Below are 25,660 nucleotides of genomic sequence, written 5' to 3' on the forward strand. Positions count from 1 at the left end.
TCGGGGTAGCACTATCTCAAGTAGTGTTGCGGCAGCACGGTTGGATTCTCAATATTCCAAAGTCGCAGCTGATCCCGACGACACGTCTTCTATTCCTAGGAATGATCCTGGACACAGTCCAGAAAAAGGTGTTTCTCCCGGAGGAGAAAGCCAGGGAGTTATCCGAACTAGTCAGAAACCTCCTAAAACCAGGCCAAGTGTCAGTGCATCTATGCACAAGGGGTCCTGGGAATAATGGTGGCTTCCTACGAAGCAATTCCATTCGGCAGATTCCACGCAAGAACTTTCCAGTGGGACCTGCTAGACAAATGGTCCGGATCGCATCTTCAGATGCATCAGCGGATAACCCAGTCACCACCGTTGGGAAAAACCAAAGGTGGACATAATGGCGTCCCGCCTCAACAAAAAACTGGACCGGTATTGCGCCAGGTCAAGGGACCCTCAGGCAATAGCTGTGGACGCTCTGGTAACACCGTGGGTGTACCAGTCAGTGTATGTGTTCCCTCCTCTGCCTCTCATACCCAAGGTACTGAGAATTATAAGACGGAGAGGAGTAAGAACTATACTCGTGGCTCCGGATTGGCCAAGAAGGACTTGGTACCCGGAACTTCAAGAGATGCTCACAGAGGACCCGTGGCCTCTACCTCTAAGAAGGGACCTGCTCCAGCAAGGACCCTGTCTGTTCCAAGACTTACCGCGGCTGCGTTGACGGCATGGCGGTTGAACGCCGGATCCTGAAGGAAAAAGGCATTCCGGATGAAGTCATCCCTACCCTGATCAAAGCCAGGAAGGATGTAACCGCAAAACATTATCACCGCATTTGGCGTAAATATGTTGCGTGGTGCGAGGCCAGGAAGGCCCCTACAGAGGAATTTTAACTGGGTCGATTCCTGCATTTCCTGCAAACAGGAGTGTCTATGGGCCTAAAATTAGGATCCATTAAGGTTCAGATTTCGGCCCTGTCGATTTTCTTCCAAAAAGAACTGGCTTCAGTTCCTGAAGTTCAGACGTTTGTCAAGGGGGTACTGCATATACAGCCTCCTTTTGTGCCTCCAGTGGCACCTTGGGATCTCAATGTGGTTTTGGGGTTCCTAAAATCACATTGGTTTGAACCGCTTAAATCTGTGGATTTGAAATATCTCACATGGAGAGTGGTCATGCTGTTGGCCATGGCTTCGGCCAGGCGCGTGTCAGAATTGGCGGTTTTATCTTATAAAAGCCTTACCTGATTTTTCATACGAACAGGGCAGAATTGAGGACTCGTCCTCAATTTCTCCCTAAGGTGGTTTCAGCGCTTCACCTGAACCAGCCTATTGTGGTACCTGCGGCTACTAGGGACTTGGAGGACTCCAAGTTGCTGGACATTGTCAGGGCCCTGAAAATATATGTTTCCAGGACGGCTGGAGTCAGAAAATCTGACTCGCTGTTTATCCTGTATGCACCCAACAAGCTGGGTGCTCCTGCTTCTAAGCAGACTATTGCTCGTTGGATTTGTAGTACAATTCAGCTTGCACATTCTGTGGCAGGCCTGCCACAGCCAAAATCTGTAAATACCCACTCCACAAGGAAGGTGGGCTCATCTTGGGCGGATGCCTGAGAGGTCTCGGCTTTACAACTTTGCCGAGCAGCTACTTGGTCAGGGGCAAAAACGTTTGCAAAATTCTACAAATTTGATACCCTGGCTGAGGAGGACCTGGAGTTCTCTCATTCGGTGCTGCAGAGTCATCCGCACTCTCCCGCCCGTTTGGGAGCTTTGGTATAATCCCCATGGTCCTTACGGAGTTCCCAGCATCCACTAGGACGTCAGAGAAAATAAGAATTTACTTACCGATAATTCTATTTCTCGTAGTCCGTAGTGGATGCTGGGCGCCCATCCCAAGTGCGGATTGTCTGCAATACTTGTACATAGTTATTGTTAACTAAATCGGGTTATTGTTGTTGTGAGCCATCTTTCCAGAGGCTCCTCTGTTATCATGCTGTTAACTGGGTTCAGATCACAGGTTGTACGGTGTGATTGGTGTGGCTGGTATGAGTCTTACCCGGGATTCAAAAATCCTTCCTTATTGTGTACGCTCGTCCGGGCACAGTATCCTAACTGAGGCTTGGAGGAGGGTCATAGGGGGAGGAGCCAGTGCACACCAGGTAGTCCTAAAGCTTTACTTTTGTGCCCAGTCTCCTGCGGAGCCGCTATTCCCCATGGTCCTTACGGAGTTCCCAGCATCCACTACGGACTACGAGAAATAGAATTATCGGTAAGTAAATTCTTATTTTTTCATCCATGGTAATTACTGTGGGTAACTGAATTTCCCCCATAAAAGCTGTAAGCAGTAAATTTACTACTCAGGGGCTTTTTCTATGCATGTCCAAACCAGAAATTTTAAACGATAATACTATTAGAAAACAAAATGCAATGAGTCTGCCCATTTAAATTCCCCCCATTGTGTTCTGCTTGTAATATCATTGCCATATTAAATTTGTACTTACACACTCTGTGAAGCTGTGGCTTCAAAAAGCCCCTTACACTTCTATAACATATAGCTTAACAACGTTGGTGTAAATGACCTAAGACGAGTGGATCCTGGTGTACATGTGAAAAAGGAAACTGTAGTATCAGAGTAAGGTCTAGATGGGTGGAAAGGAGTAAGGAAGGTGGACAGAGGTAAGAGAGGGTGTTAGTATAGGTGAGGCAATTTAGGATAATGGGTTAGGAGAGCCACAGTGTTCTACCCTCCCAAAATGCAATTGATCAGTCACCCAGTAATCCTGTAGTGTATCCTAACTAAGCGATTTACCTGTCACATTACATAGTTACATAGTTTGTGAGGTTGAAAAAAGACAATTGTCCATCGAGTTCAACCGGTTAGTAATCTCCTACACTGTAATATATTTAAGACTAATTTTAGCTGGGGTGAGTGTTTAGCCATTATTTCAAGTATTCCTTTTTTTTTTTTTTGTATATATTTTGTTCTATTACTATAGTACATGATTTACCCACCATATCCCTGTATATCCTTTTCCATTAGAAATGTATCTAGTGACCGAGTCCGCCATTACTACTCTCTCAAGCAGGGAATTCCAAATACGTATTGTCCTTACTGTGAAGAAACCTTTCCGTCTCTGTGTGCGAAATCTCCCCTCCTCTAACCTAAGCGGGTGTCCATGTGTCCTTTGTGATGTTCTTACCAAGAACAAATCCCCCGCTAGCTCTGTGTATTGACCCCTTATATATTTGAAAATATTAATCATGTCCCCTCTTAATCTCTTTTCCCCAGTGTAAACATGCTGAGCCTGTCAAGCCTTTCCTCGTATTCTAGCGTCTCCATCCCCTTAATCAATTTGTTCGCCCGTCGCTGAGCCTTTTCTAGTTCCAGGATATCCTTTTTGTAGTATGGTGCCCATAGTTGTGTGCAGTAATTGAGATGTGGCCTCACTAGTGATTTACATAATGGGAGTAAAACACTCATCCCTTGCATCAATTCCCCACTTTATGCATGCTAATACCTTGTTTGCCTTTGTTGCTGCATTCCTAGTTTGAGTACTACAGCTAAGTTTGTTATCTATGTGAATACCTAAATCATTTCCAATACAGAGTCTCCTAGTTTCTCTCCATTTAGTATGTAGGTAGTAATTTTGTTCTTTCTACCAAAGTGCATTACCTTACATTTGTCTATACTGAACCACATTCTCCATTTTACTGCTTATGATTCCATTGTTCTATAGAGACTTAGCATACCCACCTGAATTTATAACCTTATACAATTTGGTATCGTCTGCAAAAATTGACACTGTACTCTCTAGACCTACTTCTAGATCATTTATGAAAATGTTAAACAATAGTGGTCCAAGTACAGACCCTTGTGGCACACCTCTTAGTACAATGCACAAATATTGGAAAGCTGCTCAATCAGATGTAATATCACTCAGGTGCTAAAAGGGAGGGGTAATTCTGTGTAAGAAAAAACAATTTGTGTTCCCTAATGCACACTGAGTGAGTAATAATACTACATAATAATCAGATAATACGGAGATCTTAGTTGCGTATATCTGCAGATATAGGGTTAAGCCCCCAGGCCGATCAACAAGGCTTCTCCGTCACTGGGGGTCCCTAATACTAGGTATGGGTCCGGGGTGCAGGACCCCATCATGCCGGCACAGGCCGGCTACCCCAGGTCAGCACACAGATGAAAATTAATAAGGGTTAATAAGAAGCACAGAAGTGCTATGTAAGTGCTTCTGTGCTTCTTATTAACCTTCATTAATTTTCACCTGTGTGCTGACCTGGGGTAGCCGGCCTGTGCCGGCATGATGGGGTCCTGCACCCCGGACCCATACCTAGTATTAGGGACCCCCAGTGACGGAGAAGCCTTGTCGATCGGCCTGGGGGCTTAACCCTATATCTGCAGATATACGCAACTAAGATCTCCGTATTATCTGATTATTATGTAGTATTATTACTCACTCAGTGTGCATTAGGGAACACAAATTGTTTTTTCTTACACCTCTTAGTACTTCAGACCAATTTGAATACATTAAATTTACCACCACTCGCTGCTCACTTTTATTCAGCCAATTTTTAACCCAAGTGCATATTGTGCTCCCTAGCCCAAGTTCTCTTATTTTGTGGATAAGTCTCATGTGAGGTACTGTATCAAAAGCTTTTGCAAAGTCTAAAAAGATTACATCCACCTCTTTACCCTGATCTAGGTTCGCACTAACTGTTTAATAAAATTTTATTACGTTAGATTGACATGATCTATCCTTCACAAATCAGTGTTGGTTCCTATTAATAACCTTATTGGTTTCAAGGAACTTCTGTATACTATCTCTTAAAATACCTTCCAGTACTTTCCCAACTATAGATGTAAGACTTACTGGTCTATAATTACCTGGTTCAGAATTACATCCCTTTTTAAATATTGGCACTTCTAACGCTATACGCCAGTCTTGGGGACCATGCCTGATGTAACTGAGTCTTTGAAAATCAAATATAGGGGTCTTGCTAATTCGGAGTGTAGCTCCATGAGAACCCTTGGGTGAATTCCGTTGGGAGAAGGTGATTTATTAATCTTAATTTTTTTAATCTGTCACAGACTACTTCCTCATTTAAATAAACATTAAGTAGTGGTATCATTGTTGAGGTTATGCCTCAATCCCGCCATCTGGACCTCTTTTGTGAATACAGAAGAGAAAAAAACTTGTTTAATTTTAATATTCTATTAATTATCGGAGTGATGTTGGGAGCTTTCACTTGCATTATTAAACATTTAGCAGCATTCAATACATGTCTTATTGTTATATTATTGTTATGCATGTACTTTTCATTTAAAATAAAAATAAGTCTTGAAAGTCTTAGCACCTCCACAGCTACTTACGATAAGATGAACAGGCAAATAGGATCATATAAAGTGATGAATAAATAAGATTTTACTCACCGGTAAATCTATTTCTCATAGTCCGTAGTGGATGCTGGGAACTCCGTAAGGACCATGGGGAATAGCGGCTCCGCAGGAGACTGGGCACAACTAAAGAAAGCTTTAAGACTACCAGGTGTGCACTGGCTCCTCCCTCTATGACCCTCCTCCAGACCTCAGTTAGGATACTGTGCCCGTAAGAGCTGACACAATAAGGAAAGGATTTGGAATCCCGGGTAAGACTCATACCAGCCACACCAATCACACCGTATAACTCGTGATATTATACCCAGTTAACAGTATGAAATATAACTGAGCCTCAGTAACAGATGGCTCATAACAATAACCCTTTAGTTAGGCAATAACTATATACAAGTATTGCAGACAATCCGCACTTGGGACGGGCGCCCAGCATCCACTACGGACTACGAGAAATAGATTTACCGGTGAGTAAATTCTTATTTTCTCTGACGTCCTAGTGGATGCTGGGAACTCCGTAAGGACCATGGGGATTATACCAAAGCTCCCAAACGGGCGGGAGAGTGCGGATGACTCTGCAGCACCGAATGAGCAAACTCAAGGTCCTCCTCAGCCAGGGTATCAAACTTGTAGACTTTTGCAAAAATGTTTGAACCCGACCAAGTAACAGCTCGGCAAAGTTGTAAAGCCGAGACCCCTCGGGCAGCCGCCCAAGAAGAGCCCACTTTCCTCGTGGAATGGGCTTTTACAGATTTAGGGTGCGGCAGTCCAGCCGCAGAATGTGCAAGTTGAATCGTGCTACAGATCCAGCGAGCAATAGTCTGCTTAGAAGCAGGAGCACCCAGCTTGTTGGGTGCCTACAGGATAAATAGCGAGTCAGTTTTCCTGACTCCAGCCGTCCTGGAAACATATTTTCAGGGCCCAGAATACGTCCAGTAACTTGGAGTCCTCCAAGTCCCACGTAGCCGCAGGCACCACAATAGGTTGCAAAGAGAAAAAAATTGGCTGCGCTTATAATGTAGTTAAAAATGACCTTATTAATGGAGAGCTGACAAACCGATAATAATGAATAAAATTATTTATTTAAAATGTTAGTATACCAATGTAACTAAGTACAATATTTAAAAAAATTAAATGTATGAATGTACTCTGAGCTGACCCTAAGTATTATGCAACAAGTAAATATTATTACTTAATAGATAGATAATTGGTAATAACATGGAAAAAGGGAGTTATTATGACATGCATGTAACAATCAGATCACTACTCACTGAGATGGAATTAATCACAAACGAAATGAGACTACACAATGTCTATAAGTACAGAGGCAGCATGTACTTTAAGATGTGGAGTGAGTCCCGACAACAGGTGGTTTAATTGAGTAGGATGATTTAGTTACCTCTCCTGGGATGTTACTACCGGGCGTCCCCGGTGTAATCCACTGTAGCCCTTTATGTGAAGAAATAGTAGTGGCAAATTGCTCTGAAGGAGACTGTTCCCATGTACTGAAGAGTGTCTCTGTATAAAAACGGCTCTTTCCTGGAATCTCCCGTGGGCTGGTAAAAATCCTTTAGTGTGCCCACTTACGTGCAAAAGGGAGTACGCCGTCCGATGCCAGGATGCTATTAACAGGGTTGCTGTGCATCAACGTGAGCCTGGGTTTCCAGGTGTAGAGGGTAAATTCTCTCACTGTGGCTGGAGTGTCCGTACGCGGCAGCCGCCGCTGTCAGCAGAATGGAGCCGTTCGGTAAAGAGCGCTGGCCGGAGCCGTCCGTGATGTGAAGCCAAAGCGGATGGGTCAGCAATCAGAGAGGTAGTGGGAGGAGCCACAATAGGTTGGTTCACATGAAAAGCTGATACCACCTTAGGAAGGAATTGGGAACGAGTCCTCAATTCCGCCCTATCCATATGAAAATCAGATAAGGGCTTTTGCATGACAAAACCGCCAATTCTGATACACGCCTGGCCGACGCCAAGGCCAACAGCATGACCACTTTTCACGTGAGGTATTTTAGCTCTACGGATTTAAGTGGCTCAACCCAATGCGACTTCAGGAAATCCAACACCACGTTGAGATCCCACGGTGCCACTAGAGGCACAAACGGGGGCTGAATATGCAGCACTCCCTTAACAAAAGTCTGAACTTCAGGCAGTGAAGCCAGTTCTTTTTGGAAGAAAATGTACAGAGCCGAAATCTGGACCTTAATGGAACCCAATTTTAGGCCCGTAGTCACTCCTGACTGTAGGAAGTGCAGAAATCGACCCAGTTGAAATTCCTCCGTTGGGGCCTTCCTGGCCTCACACCATGCAACATATTTTTGCCATATGCTGTGTTTTTCGATCACATCTTTCCTAGCCTCAATCAGCGTAGGAATGACTTCCTCCGGAATGCCTTTTTCCTTTAGGATCCGGTGTTCAACCGCCATGCCGTCAAACACAGCTGTGGTAAGTCTTGGAACAGGCAGGGCCCCTGCTGCAGCAGGTCCTGTCTGAGCGGCAGAGGCCATGGGTCCTCTGAGATCATTTCTTGAAGTTCTGGGTACCAAGCTCTTCTTGGCCAATCCGGAACCACGAGTATAGTTCTTACTCCTCTCCGTCTTAGTATTCTCAGTACCTTGGGTATGAGCGGCAAAGGAAGGAATACATACACCGACTGGTACACCCACGGTGTTACCAGAGCGTCCACAGCTATCGCCTGAGGGTCCCTTGACCTGGCGCAATATCTTTTTAGCTTTTTGTTGAGGCGGGACGCCATCATGTCCACCTGTGGCCTTTCCCAATGGTGTACAATCATTTTGAAGACTTCTGGATTAAGTCCCCACTCTCCCGGGTGGAGGTCGTGCCTGCTGAGAAAGTCTGCTTCCCAGTTGTCCACTCCGGGAATGAACACTGCTGACCGTGCTAACCCATGATTTTCCGCCCATCGGAAAATGCTTGTGGCTTCTGCCATCACCATCCTGCTTCTTGTGCCGCCCTGCTGGTTTGCATGGGCGACCGCCGTGATGTTGTCTGACTGGATCAGCACCGGCTGGTGTTGAAGCAGGGGTCTAGCCTGACTTAGGGCATTGTGAATGGCCCTTAGTCCCAGAATATTTATGTGTAGGGAAGTCTCCTGACTTGACCATAGTCCTTGGAAGTTTCTTCCCTGTGTGACTGCCCCCCAGCCTCGAAGGCTGGCATCCGTGGTCACCAGGACCCAGTCCTGTATGCCGAATCTGCGGCCCTCTAGAAGATGAGCACTCTGCAGCCACCACAACAGCAACACCCTGGCCCTTGGGGACAGGGTCATCAGCCGATGCATCTGAAGATGCGACCCGGACCACTTGTCCAACAGATCCCACTGGAAGATCCTTGCATGGAACCTGCCGAATGGAATTTCTTCGTAAGAAGCTACCATCTTTCCCAGGACTCGCGTGCATTGATGCACCGACACCTGTATTTGTATTAGGAGGTCTCTGACTAGAGATGACAACTCCTTGGCCTTCTCCTTCGGGAGAAACCCTTTTTCCTGTTCTGTGTCCAGAACCATACCCAGGAACAGTAGACGCGTCGTAGGAACCAGCTGCGACTTTGGACTATTCAGAATCCAGCCGTGCTGTTGTAGCACTTCCCGAGATAGTGCTACTCTGACGAACAACTGCTCCCTGGACCTCGCCTTTATAAGGAGATCGTCCAAGTACGGGATAATTATAACTCCCTTTTTCCGAAGGAGTATCATCATTTCGGCCATTACCTTGGTAAATACCCTCGGTACCGGGGACAGACCAACGGCAACGTCTGGAATTGGTAATGACAGTCCTGTACCACAATTTTGAGGTACTCCTGGTGAGGAGGGTAAATGGGGACATGCAGGTAAGCATCCTTGATGTCCAGTGATACCATGTAATCCCCTTCGTCCAGGCTTGCAATAACCGCCCTGAGCGATTCCATTTTGAACTTGAACCTTCGTATATAAGTGTTCAAGGATTTCAATTTTAGAATGGGTCTCACCGAACCGTCTGGTTTCGGTACCACAAACATTGTGGAATAGTAATCCCGGCCTTGTTGAAGGAGGGGTACCTTGATTATCACCTGCTGGAAGTACAGCTTGTGAATTGCCGCCAGTACTACCTCTCCTCGAGGGCAGCAGGCAAGGCTGATTTGAGGTAACAGCGAGGGGGAGTCGCCTCGAACTCCAGCTTGTATCCCTGTGATACTACTTGCAGAACCCAGGGATCCACCTGTGAGCGAGCCCACTGGTCGCTGAAGTTCCCGAGACGCGCCCCCACCGCACCTGGCTCCACCTGTGGAGCCCCAGCGTCATGCGGTGGACTCAGAGGAAGCGGGGGAAGATTTTTGATCCTGGGAACTGGCTGTCTGGTGCAGCTTTTTCCCTCTTCCCTTGTCTCTGTGCAGAAAGGAAGCGCCTTTGACCCGCTTGCTTTTCTGAAGCCGAAAGGACTGTACCTTATAATACGGTGCTTTCTTAGGCTGTGAGGAAACTTGAGGTAAATTTTTTTCTTCCCAGCTGTTGCTGTGGATACGAGGTCCCAGAGACCATCCCCAAACAATTCCTCACCCTTATAAGGCAGAATCTTCATGTGCCTTCTAAAGTCAGCATCGCCTGTCCACTGCCGGGTCCCTAATACCCTCCTGGCAGAATGGACATTGCATTAATTCTGGATGCCAGCCGGCAAATATCCCTCTGTGCATCCCTCATATATAAGACGACGTCTTTAATATGCTCTATGGTTAGCAAATAGTATCCCTGTCCTGACAGGGTAATAAACCACGCTGCAGCAGCACTATCCATGCTGAGGCAATTGCAGGTCTCAGTATAGTACCTGAGTGTGTATATACAGACTTCAGGATAGCCTCCTGCTTTTTATCAGCAGGCTCCTTCAAAGTGGCCGTATTCTAAGACGGCAGTGCCACCTTTTTTGACAAACGTGTGAGCGCCTTATCCACCCTAGGGGATATCTCCCAACGTGACCTATCCTCTGGCGGGAAAGGGTACGCCATCAGTAACTTTTTAGAAATTACCAGTTTCTTATCGGGGGAACCCACGCTTCTTCACACACTTCATTCACTCATCTGATGGGGGAACAAAACACTGTCTGCTTTTTCTCCCCAAACATAAAACCCCTTTTTTGTGGTACCTGGGTTAATGTCAGAAATGTGTAACACATTTTTCATTGCCGAGATCATGCAACGGATGTTCCTAGTGGATTGTGTATATGTCTCAACCTCGTCGACACTGGAGTCAGACTCCGTGTCGACATCTGTGTCTGCCATCTGAGGTAGCGGGCGTTTTTGAGCCCCTGATGGCCTTTGAGACGCCTGGGCAGACGCGGGCTGAGAAGCCGGCTGTCCCACAGCTGTTACGTCATCCAGCCTTTTATGTAAGGAGTTGACACTGTCGGTTAATACCTTCCACCTATCCATCCACTCTGGTGTCGGCCCCACAGGGGGCGACATAACATTTATCGGCATCTGCTCCGCCTCCACATAAGCCTCCTCATCAACCATGTCGACACAGCCGTACCGACACACCGCACACACACAGGGAATGCTCTGACTGAGGACAGGACCCCACAAAGTCCTTTGGGGAGACAGAGAGAGAGTATGCCAGCACACACCAGAGCGCTATATAATGCAGGGATTCACACTACCCACAGTGATTTTTCCCTTATAGCTGCTATAATACACAGTTTTGCGCCTAAATTTAGTGCCCCCCCTCTCTTTTTAACCCTTTGTGCCTGAAAACTACAGGGGAGAGCCTGGGGAGCTGTCTTCCAGCTGCACTGTGAAGAGAAAATGGCGCCAGTGTGCTGAGGGAGATAGCCCCGCCCCTTTTTCGGCGGACTTTCTCCCGCTTTTTTATGGATCCTGGCAGGGGTATTTTACACATATATAGCCTCTAGGACTATATATTGTGATTATTTTGCCAGACAAGGTGTTAATATTGCTGCTCAGGGCGCCCCCCCCCCCCCCCCCAGCGCCCTGCAGCCATCAGTGACCGGAGTGTGAGGTGTGCATGAGGAGCAATGGCGCACAGCTGCAGTGCTGTGCGCTACCTTGTTGAAGACCGAAGTCTTCTGCCGCCGATTTTCAGGACCATCTTCTTGCTTTTGGCTATGTAAGGGGGACGGCGGCGCGGCTCCGGGACTGGACGATCGAGGTCGGGCCCTGTGTTCGATCCCTCTGGAGCTAATGGTGTCCAGTAGCCTAAGAAGCCCAAGCTAGCTGCAAGCAGGTAGGTTCGCTTCTTTCCCCTTAGTCCCTCGTAGCAGTGAGTCTGTTGCCAGCAGATCTCACTGAAAATCAAATACCTAAAATAAACTTTCTTTTTCTAGGAGCTCAGGAGAGCCCCTAGTGTGCATCCAGCTCAGCCGGGCACAAGATTCTAACTGAGGTCTGGAGGGGGGTCATAGAGGGAGGAGCCAGTGCACACCAGGTAGTCCTAAAGCTTTCTTTAGTTGTGCCCAGTCTCCTGCGGAGCCGCTATTCCCCATGATCCTTACGGAGTTCCCAGCATCCACTAGGACGTCAGAGAAAGAAGGATCGCTCGGAGTGGCCGCATCCAGGTGGTCTGCGCACGCACACCGGCCGTTTTGCGCATGTACGACGCAATGTGATTGACAGGCGCAGGCTTTGCGGGACCAGAGTTACGGCGCTGCAGGGGTGCAGTGATGTCATGCACAGCCACTCCGGAAAAAAAAAATGGTCGCTTACCGCCCGACAGCACAGCTAGGGGTCAACCTTAGATCCGATTCGTCTGATGCATCAAGGGCAGCCTCACACCAAAATCCCTGGAAACAGCCTCGTTTTTCAAGCGATGTTTTATCTCCTCTAGTAGGATACCGCCCTCAATGTACCTTAACTCTTCACAAGGTTTACACATATTTGATCACATCTATTTTACATGTTCACTCTCTATGGTTAAACTTTAAATGTGAAACTGCCTTTTATAAGCAATCAATTACCAAATAGGGACATTTACATCTTTACACAACAGTTAAAATATGCTACGTAGGTTTTTCAATTTACATTACCACATCCATCTGGATTCATGCTCATATTGTATTAACCGTCTATTTCAACTTAAATGATGGCCTTCTGGCTCAATAACTCCATTATTAAGATGTTGCTGCTGGACATACTGTACCAGCCATAGTGACATGGATGCAAGTTTACACCATACAGTGTAGGAACTCACAGCAGCCAGGCACTTGATTGGCCTTCTTTACACTATACCACATGTTCTCAAATTTACAGTGCATGTTTTCCAGGTCTCCTCACAACATCACTACTGAAATAATTAGCTCCACCTGTGCACTTTTTTAAATGTGCCGGTGAGTAATGAGTACACCTGTGCACCTGCTAAGTGACCCGGAGAACTGTTTGGTGTCCTGGGGACAGAGTTTGAGAACCTATGCACTAGACCAGCGCTTTTCAGCCACTGTACCGAGCGATTATTGAGTGTGCCACATGAGCTGCCAGCCAAGTGCACAATCGCTGCCATTTATTATTATTTTTTGTTTTTGTCCCCAGGTAGCTCAGACATGGCCTGGGCCATGACCTATGGACATCATAAGTCACATAAGTACTCCACAACGTTGTCCCATCACCCCCACTAGCTCACCTGCCTGGCTGCCCGAGTGCTCAGTGCTGCTTCCTTCTCACCGTTCATGACAAGTTCCTGCCACACCTACGTTTGAAGCTGCAGAACCTCCGCTGTGGGACAGTGACAACTGAACTCCTTTCTCACCTTCTGACAGGTAGAAGCCAGTATGTTTTATTTTATTTTTCTGCAGGGGGTCACTGTCTTTAGTTCCTGTGAGGGCCAGTGTATTTGTTTTAATACTGTTGGGGCCCCAGTGTGTCTGAAACACTGTTGGGGCCCCAGTGTGTCTGAAACACTGTTGGGGCCCCAGTGTGTCTGAAACACTGTTGGGGCCCCAGTGTGTCTGAAACACTGTTGGGGCCCCAGTGTGTCTGAAACACTGTTGGGGCCCCAGTGTGTCTGAAACACTGTTGGGGCCCCAGTGTGTCTGAAACACTGTTGGGGCCCCAGTGTGTCTGAAACACTGTTGGGGCCAGAGTGTCTGAATTACCGCGAGGGTCGTGTCTGAATTACTGTGAGGGCCAGTGTGTATTACTGTGGGGGCCAATGTGTCTGTATTACTATGAGGGACGGTGTGTTTGATTTATTACTTTGAGGTCCAATGTGTTTGATTATTGTGTGTCCCAGTGTGTTTAATTACTGTGGGGGCCAATGTGTTGGTATTACTATGGGTGTCAATGTGTTTTTTATTACTGTGGGGGCCGTGTGTTTGTTTAATTACTGTGTGGGTCATTGTCTATATATTCTTCCTGTAGGGACCAAAGTGCGTGTGTTGTTTTTTTTTTTAACCTGTGGTGGACTGATGGTGTGCCTTGGCAAGTAGTAGTAGAAGTAGTGCTCGGTGTGCCGCGAGTTGGAAAAAGGCTGAAAATCACTGTACTAGAAAGATTAAAGTTAACGGATTTCATTGATATTTTTAATTATCATATTCAACTTTTACATTTATAGTACTAAGGTTTGGGTTGGGTATGGTATGTCAACATAGTCATTGACCATGTCGACACAGTGATGACATTTACACATGTTAGAATGTTAACTTATCTTCCCTGGTGGCCCAGCAGTAACTTAACCTCCCCCCACAGCCTAACTCTAAACCTCCTACCCGCAGCCTAACTTTAACCTCCTCCCGCAGCCTAATCCTAACCTTTCCCCTGCAGTTTAACCATCACCTTTCCCTGGCAGCCTAACCCTAAACCTCCTCCCCCCCAGCCTAACTCTAAACCTCCCACCTGCAGCCTAACCCTAAGCAGGTGGCAGCCTAACCCCCCTTCCTGTAGCCTAACCCTAACCTCAACAATCTGGCAATGCTGATGCATTGAGTGTTGACATTTTAACAATTTTAATTGTGGTGTGAACATTATGAATGTCTACATTGTTATTGTCAACCTTTTAACTGCAACCCTTAAGGTTCACTAACACTAATAACATAGGAAATACATTATTTAACAGTGCTCAAGGAATATGTTGATGTAGGATAATTCACCATAGGAGAATGCAGGAAGATGACTAAAAACTCACCATCATGACCTACAGTAACTAGTCAGTTAACAGATTAAATGCATATTAATAATTGTTTTATACTGAGACAACGTAGAGGTAGGCTGAGCATCCATCTTACAGCTATGGACTTCTTAGTAGGGAACAAAGATTACCAATATCTATACATGATGTGATTGTTCCTTCTGGACCTTAATACCAAAAATATGCAGTTTTGGCTCAATATACAGGAGTTATAACAATGACAGTGGAAACCAAGTCAGTTCTGAACAGAAATGGACAATAACTGAGCAGCTAAAGAAAATACTGGAAATCTACACTGGTATGATGGCATCTATGCTAGCAGGAGATAGGGACCATTTGATATGAAAAATATTTTATGGAGTTAAACCATATGGAGTTACTGCTGGACGCAGGTAATATCAGAAGAAGGGATTCAAGTAGACTCAATCGGTCTCATCTAATAATGGGAGTCTGCAAAGACCAGTTTCTCACAACTTTTACCATAAAAAAAGCGACCATGCTGTCACTAAATGGGTAAACAGAAAGGAAAATCACTGCATTTGTTCCATCACAGGATAGTACTTTAATTAGGCAATAGCTTAAAGATACCTGGGGTTTGTTCTCCAAACGCACCTCATATGTAATATGGTCTGAGTTTGCTGGAGATGCGGGATGCTGGCCAATCTCTAAGATTTCTTTTTTAAGCGGCAATCATTTACAAGGCAAAACCATGCCTTGTAAATGATTGCCACTTTAAAAAAAAAAAACTTCTGAGATCGGCCGGCATCCCGCATCTCCGGCACACTCGGATGCTATTACATATGCCCCCATGACGTTGTTGAAGATATTAATAATAAACAAAGAAATTGTGGCACATGACATTAGAAAACTGCCACCATACATCTGTCCTCTATTTTATATACATTAATGCGGAAGTAGATAACAGTAATGATAACAAGTCTAGATAAAATGGTGGGGGTGTTCCATATAGGGCAGTTCTGCAACGTAGCAGTAAAATCACAAATATGTACTGTATAGTTAGGTGGACTTTAGGGAAATAATGCCCGTTTTAGAGGAATAGAAACCAGCACCACCTTAGCCAACATAGCCTCAGATAGCAGGTGTACATATAGATAAATGGTGTAACTAAATATAAAGTAGAACTAGACAATAGGCTTCTGTTTTGGTCGGTGTAAAGTGGTCCAAGACTCTGCAAAAATGAGTGATGTAAAGGAGCTATGCATAATAATTTTTTTTACAAATAAATAATTATAAATAAAGTTTAATCTTCACCTTATTATAATGTACATTACTATATAAGATTTTAGTCATGCACAAAATTATTAAAAACATTGTATAAATTTACCTGTAGGCTATGTGTATAAAGTGTATAAGAAACATAAATGTATTTCATGCTATAGTTAACTCTTTTTCTTCGAGGTCCATAGGATCCACAGGGATGACTTTGGGGATTAGGTGGTTAGAGAGGATAGGCATCCACAGGGATGACATTGGGGTGTAGATGGTTGGAGAGGACCGGGCACCAAACATTCAAAGCTTTTGAAGTCCCAGGATGCTCCGGTCCCTCCTCCCCTATACTTCGCCCCCAGCCAAGGCTAGACAGGTTTGTGAACAAGCTCAAGGTCGGAGCAGAATAGGAGAGAACGAAGACTGGAACACACACGAAACACTCACAATAGAGAAGGGAGCTAATGACCAAGATGAAAAACCTATAGTGCATCAGGGTGAGCACCCTGTGGATCCTATGGACCTCGAAAAAAAAAAAACAAACTATGGTAAGTCTACCATAACTCTTATTTTCTTCTTCATGAACCATAGGCACCACAGGGAAGACATTGGGGATGTCCCAAAGCAGTATTCTTAAGGGAAGGGATGCTTCTGAGCAAAGAGGAGAATCTGGCGCCCAAAGGAAGCATACAGAGAGGCCAAGTTATCAAAGGCATAGACCTTTACTGTTAATATAGACTGTATTATATTTGGACAGGACATTAAAACATATCTAATGCAAAAATTAAAACACACAATTCTTTAAAAATGTATGTCATCACCCAAAGCGACAATAATGACCACCAAATGTATTAACATATAACAGAAAACAATGGGGGTCATTCCGAGTTGATTGCTCGCTAGCTACTTTTTGCAGCCGTGCAAACGCATAGTCGCCGCCCACTGGGAAGTGTGTATTTTCTGTGGGTCTGATCACATGTTCAGCCGAGCGGTACAAAAATAGTTTGTGCAGTTTCTGAGTAGGTCAGTACTTACTCAGCCCTTGCGATCACTTCAGCCTGTCTGGTCCCGGAATTGACGTCAGAGACCCGCCCTGCAAACGCTTGACAACGCCGGCGTTTTTCCAAACACTCCCCGAAAACAGTCAGTTGACAACCACAAACGTCCTCTTCCTGTCAATCTCCTTGCAATCGGCTGTGCAAATGGATTCGTAGTTAAATCCATCGCACAGCAACAATCCGCTTTGTACCCATACATCGCGCCTGCGCATTGCAGTGCATACACATGCGCAGTAGTGACCTGAATGCTGCAAAAAACGGCAGCGTGCGATCAGGTCGGAATGACCCCCAATGTCTGTTCCTAGGTTGCCCTAAGGTCAGTTTTTCCATTAAGGATTAGTAGCATGGAATTTCATTTTTATTGAATTAAATCCAAGAGACAGGTAGATAGTAACTGGGTGTCCGTTGGAGAAAGCATCCCTGGTGTTGACTCCTATAGATAGGCAGGGGTCCCCAGAGAGCATGGAAGCGAGTCCCGGTTTATTCCTGACACTCCAGATTAAAGTCCACTTGTATTTGCCATAAGGAAAGATGCAAAATCCAGTGCTGGATCAGACACTGTTTCAACAAGATGTGGTCCGGGAAGTGGAAGGCTGGAACCACCTTGGGGAGGTAGCCAGTCCGGGTCCATAAAACAGCGCTATCTGGATGAAAGATCAGATATAGGGAGTGACAGGAGAATCAGATACCCTCCCGGCAGAAGCAACGGCCAGAAGGAAAAGCGTTTTCGCCGTCAGCCACTTGAGGTCCACTTAGTCCAGAGGTTCAAACAGGGGCTCCTGTAGAGCCTGGAGAACCAAAGACAAATCCCACAGAGCCACCGGAGGGACAAAGCGAGGTTAAATGTGAAGGACACCCTGAAGGAAAGTTCGAACATCAAGCAGGGGAGCGATTCTTCGCTGGAACCAGATTGACCAAGCAAAGACATGCACTTTAAGGGATACCAGGCGGAATCTGAGATCTAACCAAGCTTGGAGAAAGGCAAGTACCCTAGAAACTCGAAAAAAAACAGAGGGTCATAGTGTCTTGCAGCATACCACTGGAAGGAAGCGTATCAAACTTGGTAATAGATGCGGGCTGAGGCAAGGTTCCATGCCTTGAGCATTGTTTGAATCACAGAGCAGGAGAAACTCTTGAATCTTGGGAGGGATGACTCAAGAGCCATGCCAACAGGTCTGGTCACAGAGGAAGTGGAAATGGAGTGTCTATTGCGAGACTATGTAATTCGGTGAACCAACGGTGTTAGGGCTAGGCTGGACCTATCCACAGCACGGTGCCACCTTCCTGCTTGAATTTGCAAAGAACCTTGGGAAGGAGGGAACCTGGAGGGGAGAGGTATGCCAGATGGAAGGCATACTTCACTGCCAGAGCTTCCGCAAAGGCCGCTTTTGAGTCTCTTGTCCTGGATCCATATACCGGAACCTTGTGGTTGTGTCGTGAGGTCATGAGGTCCACGTCTGGTAGGCCCCATTTGGCCACTAGAATCGACTCCTGGGTGTAGAGCCCAATCTCCTGCGTGGACGTCGTGAGGGCTGAGGAAGTCCGCCTCCCAGTTAAGGATCCCCGGGATGAACACAGAGATAGCCAGAAGATGACGTTCAGCCCATCTTAGAATGTGCGCCACTTCGTTCATCGCCAAAAAACTGCGAGTGCCCCAATGGTGATTGAGATAGGCAACTGAAGTGGCGTTGTCGGACTGGATTTGGACAAGCCTGCCCTGTAGAAGGTACTATGCCAGAGTAACTGTATACAGGCCGAAGTTCCAAGACGTTAAAAGTTCCCCAGTGCCAGTACAGTATTTACTGCCCTGACGGACTAGTGGGGTAGCAGACGGAGCGGCGCCCACATCAGTGCCTCCGGTCTGTCCCCATGACTGGAGGAAAGGCTGCACAAAGATGCAGTTAAAACATAAAATAAAAGCTTGGGGCTGCTTAGAAGCAGCCCCACTGTTAAAAGGTGCATCCAGCTGTTGCCGACACCAAAGCAAAACTGGATAGCTTTGGCTGCATGCATGGTATAGGGGAGGAGGGACCGGAGCATCCTGGGACTTCAAAAGCTTTAACTGTTTGGTGCCCGGTCCTCTCCAACCACCTACACCCCAATGTCATCCCTGTGGATGGCTATCGACCCTGAAGAAGAAAACTCATAGTATGAAAATGTTCCAAAATACAACAAAAAAAAAATCCTAAATCAAATACATCTGGTCCCAAGCATTTTGGGTATGGGAGACTCCGTTTTATTTTATTATTAATCACTTTTTTTCTAATCCATGTCTCATGAAGTTATTTTATCCCTGTGGGGGGCTGGGGTGCATGAAAGTTTTATGTTTTCATTGACTGAACAAATGTGAAGTTGGCGGATCGGCCAGATGGTGGATCTGTCGTCCTAGTGTTTATATAGCATAAAGCTGTGATAGGCACACAATACACTTCAAGGGCCGTACTTGGAGGTCCTCTAATTTCAAATGGGACAAAGAGGTGAGAGGTTTGGGAAAAAAGGTGGAGCAGGGGGATGGAGGATGAGAAGGGGGAAAGAGAATAAGAAGGGGAAAGACAGGTCAATACATTTTCTAAAATCTCATTTGAAATGGATTAAATAGCTATTTCAGTAAAAAAGGCCTAGTTGTTCTAACTTGTATATTTCTTTAACTGAACCATCTTACAAGGCATGGAAAGTATAGAGCAGCCCACCCCAAAAAAAAGAGAGACTTAATGTAATTGAGGACTTTTAGAACAAAACACGATTATTCACTCACCCGCATGCTAACTAAGCACCGACTGGCTCAGAAGATACCACTGCGAGGCGGGGTAAACTACAAAGCCAGGGAGAAAATAGCTTAGTGCAGTTAGTTCAGACAGAAAGTTAGTGATATTATCTGATTATATACACCTATGAGGATTAGTATGCGAGGGTTATTTGGTAAGCCATCGGAAGACCTATTTTCCTAGCATCCATCACCATTGCTGGACAGTAACACAGCATCAGCTAACTGCTGTGACACACACTGTATATCTGATATCAGTAACAGGTGGCTGGCATGCTGACATTTCTTGCATTCAAGGCAATGTTATTGTTAAATGATGGAAGTATTTATTTTTTTGAGAGAGATCTTATTTAACACATACGGGTTGTCATATTTGCTGTTACAATAAGGTTGAACGAGCTTTCTCTACAAGCTTATACTGAAGCAAAATGGGATTGCGTAGGTTTAATTTGTGTAATTCTATAGGACTAGGAAGTTTTGTACCACTGCAGAGTACACAATATTTGTGATATAAAATGTACAATTTTCAATATTTATGCACAACCTTACACAACAGCTGTTACGAGGATGTGTCTGTACTGATTAGTTCAAGCTATGAGAAACCTGTTCCACAAATGAACAGAATCCAGAGATAACACACAGAAATCCCTGCTGAGACAGATATTGGCCAAGTCTACCCTCTCCTCGCAAGAGCATGAATTACATGGTATAGCCTAACCAGCCAATCTCGGAGGCAGTCAATTGACCGCCGGACAGGATCATGACGGTCAATATACTGACACTGGAAAACAGACACCATCTGTAATACCGGTGGTCGGAGTTCCGACCGACGGCTGGTTCCCCCATTTGGGTGGTGGTCCACACGTGGCTTATGGATGGACGTTGAACAAGGCAACATGCAGTGGTGAATCCATCTAGTATCTTTGATTTTAAAACGAATGTATTAGTGGTGATTATACCGCCATCTTTGGTACACTTACATTTTTAGACCTGTGTTTCATGATGTGTCAATAAATTGTCATCTTTTAATGCACTATTGGCGCCCCCCATTATTCTATCTTCTCTAGATATAGATATATATATATATATATATATTTAAAAAAAAAATTATATATATATAAAACATACGTATTCCCGGCGTACAGGATGACGGCTGTCAATATACCGGGGAACAGAATGCTGTCAGCAGGGCGAGCGCAAAGAGGCCCCTTGCAGGCTTGCTGCACTCACCATAGGTCCATTCCCACTCTGTGTGTGTCGTGGGAATAGCCCTTCTGCGCCGGTATTCCGCCGTCTATATCCTGACCACCAGGATCCCAACAGCCGGCAAGATAACTGCATCCCATATATTATGTGGTGTCAATCAGACGCTACAATCTATTTAAAATTGCTAAGGGAAACTATACCAGATACGGTTCCGGTATGAAAGATAGATAGTGTCTAGTTAGACAGTCAATAGATAGACACCATATGTTAGACAGACATTAGGTCGACAGGGTCAAAAGGTCGACATGAAAAAGGTCGACAGGTCAAAAGGTCGACATGAAAATGTAGACACCATGTTTTTTTTGCATTTTTGTGGTTTGTGTGGATAGTTTTGTCATCTGGGACCCCCAGTTGTAGAACGGCATACGCTCGCCACCAGGTTTATAACCAACTCTATGCCGACATGGATAGAGAAGGTATGAAATAGTCCAAAAACATGTTGCATTAAAAAAAAAAAAAAATGTCTATCTTTTTATGTCGACCTTTTGACCCTGTCGACCTAATGTCTGTCTAACATATGGTGTCTATCTATTGACTGTCTAACTAGACACTGTCTATCTATCAAACGGATATCACCAGATAAGTATATCATTGTGTGGATGCAAGTTAAGCAAGTTCTTATTAACGTGTAACATAGTGAGAGGTGGTTGCTAAGAAACCACATATTTCAGCCACAGATGCCAATGGTGTATTGCTCCCCAACTTGTCATGTAAAATAATATGCATGTCCCTCTCAGCAATTTTGAACAAAGCTTCCCTCAGATATGGCAGTGCAATTTCTTGAATGAAACAGATGATGTAAATAATGAGTCATTATAAAGTCCATTTATATATTAAGCTGACAATGTTACTTTATCACTAGGGTCAGCAGTACAGTACTGATGGCCAGATGTACTAAGCCTTGAAAAGTGATAAATTGCATGGTGATAAAGCACCAACCAACCAGCTCCTCATTTTTCAAACCCAGCCTGTAACATGGCAGTTAGGAGCTGAATGGCTGCTACTTTATAACCATGCAATTTATTACTTTTCAATGCTTAGTACATCTTCCCCTGAGGAATCTGTATAGATGACATGGAATGTGGCCAGCGCTACATTGGCTCAGATAGATGAAACCAGAAACTGCAACAACACCACTAATGTGTGATATTCTATAATATATATCTGCTGCTCTATATTTCTATATATTGTATTTTTGTTTTGTATTTAAATATTAAACAATCCAGTAAGAAGTTATACTGAAGTTTAATCCTAAACAGGCTTTTTTTTTACATTTATTTACAGACATTAAGGGGGACATGTACTAAGCAGTAATAAAAATGGAGAAGTGAGCCAGTGGAGAAGTTGCCTATGGCAACCAATCAGCATTGACGTAACATTTATAATTTGCATACTATAAAAGTATACAGAGCAGCTGATTGGTTGCCATGGGCAACTTCTCCACTGGCTCACTTCCCCATTTTTATCACTGCGTAGTACATGTCCCCCTAATAGCTTTATTTGTTTTTTAGTTTTATTTATTTGAGAGTTAATGGAGATCATAGTTACTCATCTACTAAGCCCGAAATGGTATTACGTAACCTTTGTCTCAATACAGAATATTTTAAAAAATAAAAATATTATGAAAGTATTTCCGATCAGCAATTTAAATGTTTAGTAGATTACAGCAGAAGTTGGTAAATCTATACAGCAATTCTCCCCCTTACAAATAGACAAGAAAAAATAAGAATTTACTTACCGATAATTCTATTTCTCGTAGTCCGTAGTGGATGCTGGGAACTCCGTAAGGACCATGGGGAATAGCGGCTCCGCAGGAGACTGGGCACATCTAAAGAAAGCTTTAGGACTATCTGGTGTGCACTGGCTCCTCCCCCTATGACCCTCCTCCAAGCCTCAGTTAGGATACTGTGCCCGGACGAGCGTACACAATAAGGAAGGATTTTGAATCCCGGGTAAGACTCATACCAGCCACACCAATCACACCGTACAACTTGTGATATGAAACCCAGTTAACAGCATGATAACAGAGGAGCCTCTGAATAGATGGCTCACAACAAGAACCCGATTAGTTAACAATAACTATGTACAAGTATTGCAGACAAACCGCACTTGGGATGGGCGCCCAGCAACCACTACGGACTACGAGAAATAGAATTATCGGTAAGTAAATTCTTATTTGCTCTGACGTCCTAGTGGATGCTGGGAACTCCGTAAGGACCATGGGGATTATACCAAAGCTCCCAAACGGGCGGGAGAGTGCGGATGACTCTGCAGCACCGAATGAGAGAACTCCAGGTCCTCCTCAGCCAGGGTATCAATTCGTAGAATTTAGCAAAAGTGTTTTCCCCTGACCAAGTAGCTGCTCGGCAAAGTTGTAAAGTCGAGACCCCTCGGGCAGCCGCCCAAGATGAGCCCACCGTCCTTGTGGAATGGGCTTTTATTGATTTAGGCTGCGGTAATCCTACCGCAGAATGCGCCAGCTGAATAGTGCTACAAAACCAGCGCGCAATAGACTGCCTAGAAGCAGGAGCACCCAGCTTGTTGGGTGCCATCAGGATAAACAGCGAGTCAGTCTTCCTGACTCCAGCCGTCCTGGAAAAATAAAATTTACAGGGCTCTGACTACGTCCAGCAACTTGGAATCCTCCAAGTCCCCAGTAGCCGCAGGCACCACAAAAGGTTGGTTCAAGTGAAAACCTGAGACCACCTTCGGGAGAAACTGAGGACGAGTCCTCAACTCTGCCCTATCCATACAGAAAATCAGATAAGGCCTTTTACATGACAAAGCCGCCAATTCTGACACACGCCTGGCCAAGGCCAAGGCCAACAGCATGACCACTTTCCACGCGAGATACTTTAGCTCCATGGTTTTAAGTGGCTCAACCAATGCGACATTAGGAAATCCAACACCACGTTGAGATCCAAAAAGTGCCACAGGAGGCACAAAAGGAGGCTGAATATGTAGTACTCCTTTAACCAAAGTCTGAACTTCAGGCAGTGAAGCCAGTTTTTTCTGGAAGAAAATCGACAGAGCCGAAAACCTTGATGGACCCCAATTTGAGGCCCAAACGTCACCCCTGCTTGCAGGAAGTGCAGGAATCGACATAGTTGAAATTCCTCCGTCGGGGCCTTCATGGCCTCCCACCAAGCAACAAATTTTCGCCAAACGCGGCGATAATGTCTTGCGGTGACATCCTTCCTGGCTATGATCAGGGTAGGGATGACTTCCTTCGGAATACCCTTTTCCTTTAGGATCCGGTGTTCTTCCGCCATGCCGTCAAACGCAGCCGCGGTAAGTCTTGGAACAGACAGGGTCCCTGCTGCAGCAGGTCTTGTCTGAGCGGCAGAGGCCAAGGGTCCTCTGCCAGCATCTCTTGAAGTTCCGGGTACCAAGCTCTTCATGGCCTATCCGGAACCCCGAGTATGGTTTTCACTCCTCGCCTTCTTATTATTCTCAGTACCTTGGGTATGAGAGGTAGAGGAGGAGACACATAAACCGACTGGTACACCCACGGTGTCACTAGAGCGTCCCCAGCGATCGCCTGAGGGTCCCTTGACCTGGCGCAATATCTTTTCAACTTCTTGTTGAGGCGGGACGCCATCATGTCCACCCGTGGTCATTCCCAACGGTTTACCCGCATTTGGAAAACTTCTGGATGAAGTCCCCATTCTCCTGCGTGTAGGTCGCCCATCGGAGAATCCTTGTGGCTTCTGCCATCGCCATCCTGCTTCTTGTGCCGCCCTGTCTGTGTACATGGGCGACCGCCGTGATGTCGTCTGATTGGATCAGTACCGGCTAGTTCTGAAGCAGGGGCCTTGCTTGTCTTAGGGCATTGTAAATGGCCCTTAGCTGCAGAATATTTATGTGAAGCGAAATCTCCTTGGAAATTTCTTCCCTGTGTGACTGCACCCCAGCCCCGAAGGCTGGCATCCGTGGTCACCAGGACCCAGTCCTGTATTCCGAATCTGCGGCCCACTAGTAAATGAGCCCTCTGCAGCCACCACAGCAGCGACACCCTGTTTCTTGCTGACAGGGTTATCCGCTGTTGTATCTGTACATGGGACCCGGACCATTAGTCCCACAGGTCCCACTGGAACGTCCTTGCGTGGAGTCTTCCGAATGGAATTATGCTTCATACGAAGCTACCATTTTTCCCAGGACTCGTGTGCATTGATGTACCGACACCTGTCCTGGTTTTAGGATGTCTCTGACTAGAGATGACAACTCCTCGGCTTTTTCCACTGGAAGAAACACTCTTTTCTGGTCTGCGTTCAGAAACATTCCCAGGAACAGAAGACGTGTCGTCGGGACCAGCTGTGACTTTGGAATATTGAGAATCCAGTCGTGCTGTTGTAGCACTTCCCGAGAGAGTGCTACCCCCACTACCAACTGTTCTTTGGACCTCGCCTTTATCAGGAGATCGTCCAAGTACGGGATAATAAAAACTTCCTTCTTGTGAAGGAGTATCATCACTTCGGCCATTACCTAGGTAAAGACCTTCGGTGCCGTGGACAACTCCAACGGCCGCGTCTGGAACTGATAGTGACAGTCCTGTACCACATATCTGAGGTACTCCTGGTGAGGGGGGGGGGGGGGGATGGGGACATGCAGGTACGCATCCTTGATGTCCAGGGAGACCCTGTAATCCCCCTCGTCCAGGCTCGTAATAAGCGCCCTGAGCGATTCCATCTTGAACTTGAATCTTCTGATATAAAAGTTCGAGTATTTTAATTTCAAGATGGGTCTCACCGAACCGTTGCGGTACCACAACCACTGTGGAATAGTAACCCCTTCCTTGCTGAAGGAGGGGCACCTTGACAATCACTTG

At 45.7% G+C, this 25,660-nt stretch overlaps 1 protein-coding gene across 8 annotated transcripts in view; it reads right to left on the reverse strand.

Annotated features, from left to right (window-relative positions):
- The window catches only part of GOLGA4 (golgin A4), a 347,782-nt gene that overhangs the window by 4,291 nt on the left and 317,831 nt on the right, over nt 1-25,660 (reverse strand). For 7 of the 8 annotated variants that reach the window (XM_063922581.1, XM_063922574.1, XM_063922579.1 and 4 more), the window contains one exon: nt 19,558-19,614. The exons of the other annotated variant lie outside the window; for it this stretch is intronic. In XM_063922581.1, coding sequence (XP_063778651.1) covers nt 19,585-19,614 — 30 coding nt within the window. In that variant the 3' untranslated portion in view covers nt 19,558-19,584. The remainder of the gene's footprint in view (nt 1-19,557; nt 19,615-25,660) is intronic. 8 annotated transcript variants of the gene reach the window in all.

This window comes from Pseudophryne corroboree, chromosome 5, assembly GCF_028390025.1.
Source record: "Pseudophryne corroboree isolate aPseCor3 chromosome 5, aPseCor3.hap2, whole genome shotgun sequence".
Lineage (NCBI taxonomy): Eukaryota > Metazoa > Chordata > Amphibia > Anura > Myobatrachidae > Pseudophryne > Pseudophryne corroboree.